This window comes from Pleurodeles waltl, chromosome 5, assembly GCF_031143425.1.
Source record: "Pleurodeles waltl isolate 20211129_DDA chromosome 5, aPleWal1.hap1.20221129, whole genome shotgun sequence".
Lineage (NCBI taxonomy): Eukaryota > Metazoa > Chordata > Amphibia > Caudata > Salamandridae > Pleurodeles > Pleurodeles waltl.
The window spans coordinates 512,801,852-512,812,555 of NC_090444.1; the positions used below are offsets into that span (position 1 = coordinate 512,801,852).

Genomic DNA, 10,704 nt, shown 5'->3' on the forward strand with positions numbered 1-10,704 from the left:
AGTGGCCCCAGCAACGGCGGGGAGAGTTGACCCTGCCTCATCAGCAAGACCTGGACCCAGCCATTTGCAACACCCAGGACAGTCCAGTGGGCATACAACTACTGCCACACCGTCCACCTCGGCCAGCACACAGACTGCAGCAGCCCCTCCTGTAGACCCAGCGGCATTCCTGGCATTAAGCCGTAAATTGGACAACGTTTTTTCAAAGGTGGACAAGCTAAGCCAGGATGTGGCATATATTAAGAAAAGGGTTCAGTCCATCAGGCGGACCCTACGGAGGGCCAACCTCTAGGACTTTTGCCATGTTTTACTTTTACCCCTCCCCTCTCTCCTCTTTCCTTTTTGTACTGATAGTTGGGTTTTGGGGATTAGTGTTAGGTTAGTGTAGGTTGTTAGCTTAGTTAGTGTTGGGGAGGAGGGTGGGGGGTCCTTATTATTTCTATTTTTCTTTTTTGGGTGGGTGGGGGTCAATGTTGGGATTCATGTTTGTTAAAAAAAATAAAAATAAAAATAAAAAATAAATCACCAAAAAAAATATATGATTGTTTAGGATAGTACAGTATGTGTGTAGGTTAGTATGTGTTGTCCTGCATGTGTCCTGTCTCATAATGGTGGTTGGGGGGTTGATGTTTAGATCGTTTCGTTATATGTGTAGAGTAAGTTTAGCTTAGGTTAGTTAGGGACAGTTGTGGGTTAGTAGTAGTCAGGTTAGATTAGTGTAGGTATGACTTTTCCCTTAGTTGCCTCTGGTGTGAATAAATAGGAATAAACATATAGTTAACCCTTTGCATGATGCGTTAACTGCTACTTTATCATGGCCTTGACATCAGTGTAGGTGAATGTTTTTCTATGACATTAGTGTCCTATGCTACCCACCACAGAAAATGGAGGGTTAACATGGCAGCTACCCGTGTGCTAACTTGGTAAGTATCCACCATTTGGGAGACCCACCATTGGTAGTTTACATCGATCACCAAGGATTTGTGTTGATGAGTAGGTATAATACATCACAAAGTGTGCTTCCAGACTTGTTATTGTGGGTAATTTAATAGGTCGGACTGCAGTGTGATGTTCAGGGAGATCTTTGTAGATGAGGTGTTGTTAACACTCTTGTCTTGTTGCCTTCATTATTGACCTAGATCATGTGTGTAAGAATTCAGCATGACTTCCTTTCATGGAAGTATACTCAGAAAGGGTGATTGATGCAGTGTTTTTTTTTTTGTTTGCTTAGATTTTGCTGCATAATTTTATGTTTTAGTATTGCATGGTGCCTACATATCTCAGCCACCATTAGTTGACTTGAATTGCTATAGATGGAGCATTATTCTGTCCAACACAGCATGATTGTGTGTGGTTTGTCCCTTCATCAGTTATTTTCCTTAGGATGGTAAGGCTATGATGCAATCCTGGCCACTGCACAGATGTATCAGACTACATGATGTCAGCACAGTTGTATTGACAAGCTACATGGTTGCCACACAGGCACTTTAGAGGTATCTACTGCACAGTTGATGTGTAAAATAACACAGAGACATATTAGGTGTGTAAGTGCTATTTATTGATAGGTGCTGTAGTGCAAAATGTCCATTGTCCATGTTTGCTGAGTACATTCTAGTGCATTCTTACATGGTGATCCTACAGAAGGGGTGTGGATGATGCTCCTGACACGCTGGGGTGATGTCACAGACAGTGCAGAGGGACAGGATTTGCCGAATAGTAGGAGAGAGACATTCACTGGCAATGGTGACAAGTCATACAGTGGTTAGCAGAACAGTCATTGAGTGTAGTTGTAGTGAGACTGGCATTTGACAAAACGTAGGACCTTGGTCAAAGTAGGCCATGGTGCAGGGACTAGTGCTTCCGGGTACTCTTCCGTGAGAATGTGATCTGTTCCATGTCTTCTTCTTCTGATGTGTGTGTTGCCTGGTTTGTCCTTGTTGTTGTTGGTTGTGAAGGGGCACCACACACCTCAGTGTTAGAAGACGTGGAGTCAAACATCCCGGGGGCTGCTCCATGTGAAGTTCTTAAGGGCAGTACTGCTGCAAGGAGGGCCTGCTGGTTTTTGAGAATAGCAGCCACATCACGATGGTAGGCAGCCAGGTCGGCCCTGAGGGGTTCAATGTTGCATTCGTGCATGCGTTGACTGGATTGCAGTTGTAGGTGTTGTGTCAACTGTATTACAGCTGTGCTGATTTCCTTCTGTGTTTTCGCAAGTTCCTGCAAGAGAGATGTTAGGGCTTGCATAGCAGCTGCCTGATCAGCAAATGACGTCATGCACGAACGCACCCCCTCAAGGCTGGCTGCCATGTTTTGCATACCCACCCGCACCTCCTTGGCCAGCTCCCGCTGTACACCAACTACAGTTCTTTCAAAGCTGGTGCCAGTGTCGTCAGAGTCCTCAGCTGTGTTGGAGCTGGCAGGTCTTACAATTGGGGTGGTGGGTGGGTCTTCTGTGATGGCTGCATGTTCTGTGCTCCTCCTTGTGACTGAAGGTGGGGTCTGGAGGGTTTCAAGGACCTTTTGGATGGTCTCCTGGGAAATGTTTATGGGCTCGTCATCCATGTCATCAGGGAAATCAGGGACAGGCATATCGGCAGGAGATCCATGTTCCTCTGCAATGAAACAGGGTACAATTAGTGTGTCTGTGTTGTGACAATTTTGCCGTAACATGCAAGCCTTTTGATGACTTTACTTTGTGCTCTGGTTTGGTATTGGTATCTGCTGTCCTTCATATGAGCATTGTTATAGGCCTATGGCCCACCTGTGCGTCACATGTATGATATAGAGTTATCAGACTTGTCTGCTTAATCGCCTCTAGGTGTTGCTTTGTACCAATTAGGGAATAGCCATCTTTTTGTCCTACTCGTCCCTCCGTGTACATCTATTCTTATGGAGAGACATTTTGTCGCGTGGGCTCTCATTATCCTAAATGAGACTACTGGATTTCTAGGCAGCAGGATCGATAACGGTGTGGGGGACTGAGTCTGACCCACTTGTAAAGAACTCTGTCACCCTAAATCTTTTTTTTTGCTCTGGCTAACTAGCAGTGCCTCATGTCTCCCACGGGGAAGAAATGATTAGGCAGCCGAGCGCATGACATCTTTGGAACTTCTCAGGGAAGTCGTGGTCACTCAGATCCAAACCAACTCTCTCATTTCCATTATGATCTCATATACAAATGACAAAGACAGTATAAGTTTTATATGATGATTTCATAAAACAACTGTATTTTAGATAATAAGGCGTGTGCCGCAATAACCAGAACAATACAACATAGTAGAATTGAAATAGTCACCAGGAGAGTAAAACATAAGAACAAAGCTATCATAGTGCCTAACAGTTTCTACTCTCCCTCTGCTTGTTCTATTTAGACCACAGCATGTTAAGCTTCTAGCTTGCCTTTCCAAATCACTGGGGAGACATCAGCCCTCATACCTGAGCAAAGGCCTGTGATCTGGTTCAGCATCTGCAACAAGGCAGGCAGCGTCTAGTTGTGGTTCTCTGTTCGGAAACTCCCTCTTGTGTGTATTGGGACAAGGAAGTGATTTTATAACTAACATGGCATCGTGATCACAAAATGTCCCTATGCAGGAATGCCACATCTACACTCCTACCACGTCTATCGGCAATGTACCAGACTGTATCCTTGACTGAAGCACAGAGTGAATATGTTATGGAGAACTCCAGTGCTGAAGTAGGCAAAACAGTGTGAAATGAATAAAAAACAAGACCGTAGAACTGGCTATTTGAAAAATAACAGTACGAAGCCTAATAAAAAGCATTTAGTGCAAAGTGCACAGAGGCTCTAAGCTGTCAGCAAATGAATAAAATACATTCAGGGCAAAGTGCACAAAGGACTAAAGCCTGAAGCTAATGCGCAAAGGATACTTAAAACTTACCACACTACACTTTCACTGGCTGTGGGTGTTGTGATTGCCCTGGTAGCACACTTGCCTCTCAGGACCTGCCCCAAAATCATTTTATTCACATTGACCTAAATGTAATTGTGATGTGGCATATCCTATGCATGGCAATGTTAGGATGTGATATAGATGTAAACATTGTTGATGTTTCCAGCTGATGTTGGGTAATGTGTGTTTAATTGGATTGCCCGGTTTATCGTATCAATGTCCTATTTGGTTCGCAGACTGTGCAGGTGTGTTTCAGTGACCAGTTACATGTGTCCCCTCCTCAATGTTGTTGTCTGAGCAGTATGACATTAGTGATGTGGCCTTGTTAGCCAGGCACGTGAGAGGCCCTGACGTATGCAGCATGTGTGTGTCCTTAGTGCTGTGTGGCTCCTATTGCTGTTTACTTTGGCTGATGTATGTGTCAACTATGGGCATTGGCATTTGAGTGTACTGGTGCCTTTGTCTTATTTCTAGAAATAGTTGCAGATGTCATCCTCACCCCCTAATTTAGGTAGGTATGTTCCATGGGGAGGTTCCTGCCATTTGCTACTATAGCTGCACAGAGATCAGAGGTGTTAGTGTCAACTGTTGTTGCAGTTACATTGCAGTTGTTGTTTTGGCTACTGGATTACTGATAGGGACCTAGTTGATGTAGGATACATTTTGACTGACGAGTGCCTGGATGTAAGTTTGACGTAGTGGCCTTCCCACCTGTCGCTGCTTTCCCTTAGCTCCATTGTTGTCATGACAGGATGGCCCCATGGGACTGGTGTTGGTGCTGTGTTTTGTCGTGCCCCAGCTTCTGTCTGTGCTGGGCATGCCCCCCTGCTGTGCCCCTTTACCCATGCCACTTCATATATATGCTGACTTACATGCATTGTGTAGTAGGTATTCCCCACCCCGGTTGCAGTTATCATTATTGCATTATAATTCCCCATGCGACTTACCCTGCATGTGTGTTGTCTCGTGGTAGTCTGCGCTGTCCTGTCCTTGAATCCCTGTGACGATCTCCTCAGGGATGACGGCTGCGACCATCTCCTCCATGTGGTCCAGGGACTCCTGTTGTGCTGGACTCCCCCCTCCAGTCTGCAGTGCTGCCTTCCTGTTCCTGGCCATTTTTTCCTTTGTCCTACGTTTGCAGTCATGCCAGCGTTTCTTACACTCGGTGACTGTTCTGCGTTCTTCAGCCACACTGTTGATCTTGTCCACAATTTGTTGCCATATGGCCTCTCTCCTGCGGATTGGCAACTTAGAGGTGATGAACAGTTGGTGCTGGTCTTCCGTCACCTCTTTAACCAGGATTTCCTGCTCCTCGGCACTGAAGCGACACTTTCTTTTTTTTCTAAAAATGTCCTGGTTCCTGTATGGATTATCCTGGCTGGTTCCTGGTCTGCTGTCATCTTCCTGGGGTCTGTTGTGGCATCTGGGATCCATTTTGGCTCTCCTCTGCTGAAAGGGCAGTGTTCGCGGGTGAATTTGACGCTATTGCGTCAAAATAAACGGCGCTTTCCGGGTTGCGCTGTCGTAAATCGACCCACAGTCATTTGCGTCGCGTTAACGTTGGTTTCCTTTACGACTTGACGCCGCTGTATGCGTCACGAAATAATGACTCCCACCTGTTAGTTGCGCCGCCGTGCGTCAAAGTATAAATTTGACGCCCGCACAGCGCATCAAAATGGCGTTAGCCGGCGGTGATTTTTTTGACGCAAAACTGCGACGGCGCAGCTTTGCGTCAAAAAGTATAAATATGGCCCTTAATGCCTGGGTGGTGGTCCTTCACTAATACTGTATCTGCCACCCGGACACTACTCTGTCGGGCTCGCTGTTTCTGGGAAGCATAGTCATTGTTGTGAGATCTTCTGCATGTGGACTGATTCTGGGCACCGGTTGGTCTTCCCAGAGCAGGTGATGAGGTATGGTATACCCTCACTACTCTTCCGAAGCACAATTGACTGGGGGCGATGCCCGTGGAGACATGAGGCGTGACTCTGTACTCTCGCAGGAAACCGTAGATGGCACTTTCAATGTTCTGCGAATCGGCCAGAGCTATGTGGATGGTTTTGGACAATGTCTTTACGAAACGCTCCACCTCACCATTAGCTTGAGGCCACCTGGGCGTGACTTTGCGGTGAACCGTGTTCCTGGATGTTAAAAAATCAGCCCATTCCTGACTATTGAATCGGGGTCCATTATCAGTGTGCAGTTCCCTATTAACTTTTCCATTTTCAGATTGACTACTTGAGCAGCGGTGGATGGGACCAACTCCACCTCTGGTACCTGAATAGTCGTCTACCACTACTAGCATGTAGGATCCGTCAAGGAGGCTCCCAAAATCAGCACTTACTCTTTGCCAGGGGAATGTGGGACCCTCTTCAGTGATAACCGGAGCCAGGGGGTCAGGTGTGCCGCTGGCCTGGCAGATCAGGCAGCTCTTGATGGTGTCTTCCACTTGTTGGTCAAGCCCTGGGTAGTCTATTTTTGGACTTCACGATCCTTTGATGAGCACCATGCGCCAGCATCACCACACTTGGCTTTAGACAGGCGGGAAGGACCAGCCGGGGTCCGCGCAGCAGTCAGCCATCATCACTCACAAAAGTTCATACCAAACATGGAACAACGCTTGGAGGGTCGTCTTAGCCTCTTCAGTGTGAAAACTGGCAGGGTGTTGCAACAGCCGCCAGTCGTTGGAGTTCATAGCTTCCATGGCCATCAGCAGGCAATCGTCTTGTTTGGTGGCTTCTATTACTTCATGCAGAGGGATGGGCAAGGGTCGGGCTCTATCGACAATCAGTCGCACATACTCCTCCATCTCGAAGGCTTCATCTGGCTCTTGAGGTTTGGCTGGGCGTGCGTGACATGACAGGAAGTCTGCAGGATTTTTGACACTTGGTTGATACTCTACGCAAAAGTCGAATTCTTGTAACTGTAAAATCCATTTCTCAATCCGCGGTGGCAGTTTCGATAAAGAGCCCTTGAAAAGCAGGAGTAGAGGTTTGTGATCAGTGACCACTATGAAGGTTTTGACATAGAGATAAATGTGAAAATGCCGGCACCCCCAATGGATGGCTATGGCTTTGCGCTCAATTTGGGAGTATCGCTGCTCGGCTGGTGTTAGAGTCCGGCTGGCAAACGCTATGGGAGCCCACATTCCGCACTCCTGCCTTTGAGCTGGTACGGCTCCTAGCCCGGTGGGACTGGCGTCAACAGACAGCCGGGAATCTCGCCTGGGGTCGAAAAAGGCCAGCGTAGTGTCACCTGACAGGGCCTCCTTTGTGTTCCTGAAGTTAGTTTTGTGTGCCTCTCCGCACACCCAAGGGCTACTGCATTTGGTGAGGTCTCTCAACGGTCCGGTTAAATCTGATAGATTCTGCATGAATCGGCCACAGTATGTGACCATGCCCAGGAAACTTCTGACCCCGGACACCGAGGTGGGAGCTGGTGCATCTTGGATGTCTCTTACTTTGGCTGGATCTGGGCCGATCCCTTGTTGGGAGAACCGGTAGCCCAAAAAACTGATACTGTCCTTTAGGAATTTGCACTTTTCGTGATGCAGCGTGAGGCCGTGGTCCTGCAGTCAGAGGAATACGGCACGCAAGCGGGTCAGGTGACTCTCAACCGTGGGGGCATGCTCGTGGATATCACCGCTTATGTTCAGGACTCATGTCAACCCTCCTAGTACTCCTTTTATGGTGTGTTGGAAGATTTCAGCAGTGCCTGATATCTCGAAGTTGAGGCGCGGGTACCTCCAGAGGTCCATGTGAGTGGAGAAGGTTGTGATCGGTCTAGAGTTGGGGTGTAGTACCGTCTGCTGGTAACCTGACCAGAGGTCCATTTTGGAAAACCATTTGGAGCCTGACAGTTCTCCAATTATGTTGTCAATTGTTGGACTGAGGTGTTTTTCCCTCTTGATGGCCTGGTTGGGTAGGTCCATGTCCACACAGATGCGGACGGCATCAGGCTGTTTTGGTTGCTTAGCAACGACGATCAGGGAAACCCGTGGGGTCGGGCCTGATACTCTCTCAATGATTCCAGCTTTCTGCAGGAGTAGTAGTTCTTGTTCAACTTTTGACCAGAGGTGAAAGGCCACACGCCGGTGGCAGACAGCAACAGGGGCCACCATTTCATCGATGTGCAGCCTAAGAGGCGGCCCTTTGAGGCAACCAATTCCATTAAAGAGAGAGTTGAATTCTTTGGTGAGGTCTTCCAGGCAGCTGGCGTGGACACTGAAGGCGAACTTAACAAGGCCGAGATTTTAGGTGCTTTGACAACCCAGTAGGAAGCCAGACCCTTCTCGCAACACATATATTTTCTTGGGGAATTGCATGCTTTCATGTTGGACCTCCGCTGTGAAGGTACCCATTATTTGTAAGGGTTGAGAGTTCCCAAAAGGGTAGACAAGTACACTGGTTGGCATGAGTAGAGGTTGCATTGTGAGGCTGTGGTATACCTCGGCAGCCATGGGGTTGATAGACGCTCCATTGTCAAACACAGCTGGTATAGGTTGGCCTTGCAGGGTTATCTGGCATGTGGGTAGGTGTCTGTTCTGAGCTACTCGTTTGCTGAGTGTTCTGATCATGTGGACGACTTGGTGGTCATCATCCATGTGGCTGCTGGACGGGGTGGTGGGGAGTGCTGTGACCACCTTGACTGTTTTCTTGACAGTGGGCCGTGGCTTAGGCATCGACCGGCATACCTTTGCAAAGTGGTTGCTCTTGCCACAGGCGCTGCAAATTCTCCCGCAGGCTGGACATCTGCTGGGATGGGGCAGGGGGCCACCGCACTACCTGCATTGTCTCTCCTTGTGTCTCGCTCCACTGTGTGCCAGTTTAGCCTTGGGGCTGTTGGTGACGGCTGCATTTACCGGCTCAGTTCTGACCTGGGGGGGCCATTTGTTCCATGTGGGCTGCCCTCATTTTAGACAGGTCCTGGGAATGCCCAAGTGTTAGGATGTCTCTCATGCGCATATTGGGCTCCTGTAGGATGCGTTCGTGGTGTTTGGAGGAGGCGCACCCCTGAATGAATTGGGCCCTCATTTCTTCTTCCTCATCCAGGAGGGTGCACGTGCTTGGTAACTCTCTAAGGCGCGTATAGAAGACGTCTACGGATTCCTCCGTCGTCTGACGTGCTTGGCGTAGCAGGAAGCGTTCGTAATCAGGGTTAGCATATGGCTCGAAGTGTGCAGAAATGGCATCTTTCAGTGTGGCGTATTTGTTGGGGTTGGCCTCAGTTACTGATTTGGAGACTTTGTGGATGTCAGCACCACCAAGGTGTAGCAGCAGAGGTCTCTTCTGCTCATCCTTGACCTCCAGCGCTTCAAATAGGTTTCTAGTCGCTCAATCCAGGCTTTCCATTTTGCAGTCTGCGTAGGAGGGGCTCCAGTGATGGTAAGGGTTTTAAGGGCAGGTATGCTTGCCATAGCGTGAGGTTAGCGTGAGGTGCCGGGGGCAGTAATGCGTGCCCTGGAGAAGAATCACTTGGGGTGGGCAGGGTGGCCAGCTTCGGGGATCAGTGGTCCCAGTGAGCAATGTCCTGACCGAAATGTTGATGATGTTGCGTAGGCACGCACCAGGCAGGCAAATGGCATACAGCACTTTCCCTCGGGGCTTAGCACAGCAAAAGGCACAGTACCTCGTTGATGGGCAGGAGCGCTGGAAGAAAGTCCAGGCGGAAGTGAGAGTGGGCCTTCGGTTGCTGCGGAGACGCTGCGCGTGCACTCCGGCACGGCAAGCTGGATGCTGGCTGGGCGGGGCCCTCCAGGAGGAAGTCGCAGGTGAGATGGGGCCGCAGCAAAGGGGCCCGGGTGGACTTTGTGCTCCGGCTGTGCAGGAGTCAGCTGGAGGAGGGTGACGTTGTGCCGCTGCAGGGGTTCCTACCGTGCGTCTGTACTGGAGGCAGAAGATGCGGCCTCCGGCGCAGGGAGGAAACCGGCGTGGGCAGGCAGCTGCAGTAGCGGCGGGGTGCTGACAGGCAGAGGTGAGCAAAGCAGGGTGAGCCACCTCTCGTCGCCAATGTAGTGTCGGGCCCAAAAGACGACACTAAAGCTTGGGGTTGCCATGTAGTATCAGTCAACACTCCTGCCGGGTAACTAACTAACTTTTCTTGCTGCCCGCACCTCTACATAAACCCTCGCACCTACGTCACCCGGGACCATCCCACACTTTACAGTTAGGCAGGGGTCGCCCGGTTGACCCCTGATGTAAGGTGCGATCGTGGGTTCGCCCGCATTCCGGGCGGATACTACAGGAGGCACGAGCTCCCTGGCCTATATCTGCAGGGTTCTAACATCACGGCTCACACAGGTAGTTGGAGTTGGCACTGGTGCAGTAGCTGGGGCAGCACTGTTGTGTTTAGCAATATATAGTTGGTGCAGTGCTTAATTTCTAAGTGAAAAAAACGTGCCGGTGCCCAAAGACCTCCTCTGAAACGCGCAGCTGCTACAATTAAATGTGCGAACATGGAATACTGAGGCAGCGTAATGTTGTAGACATCTCGGGCCTCTTCAATCCGTTTACAGCCACTCCCTTTCCCTACAGCTCACTCTTCCGCTTTCTCCCTTTGTGACACTTTTTAGTTTTTCTCTTCCTTCGTCTTTCCCATAAGTCTTTTGATCGCAGTAAATGCTTGAGGCAGAAAATAAGTGCCGGTGCCCGCACCGGAAACCACAAGCATCAATTAATTATGAGGTGGTGTAATGTGGCACCAAAACAAGACAAGTCAAATCAAGTCAAGTCACAGAAACTGGATAGTATAGGAGGAAGTCTGAAAGGGAGAAGTCTAACAGCCAAAGCAACTA

At 49.2% G+C, this 10,704-nt stretch overlaps 1 protein-coding gene across 1 annotated transcript; it reads right to left on the reverse strand.

Moving 5' to 3' along the window:
- Window positions 1–1,572: 1,572 nt before the first annotated feature.
- Window positions 1,573–9,757, reverse strand: LOC138295787 (myb-related transcription factor, partner of profilin-like). Its single transcript, XM_069234305.1, has 2 exons — window positions 4,859–9,757; window positions 1,573–2,612 (listed from the first exon to the last, which is right to left on the reverse strand). The coding sequence occupies exons 1-2, from the start codon at window positions 5,343–5,345 to the stop codon at window positions 1,852–1,854; spliced, it is 1,248 nt and encodes a 415-aa protein (XP_069090406.1). The 5' UTR covers window positions 5,346–9,757; the 3' UTR covers window positions 1,573–1,851.
- Window positions 9,758–10,704: the final 947 nt, after the last annotated feature.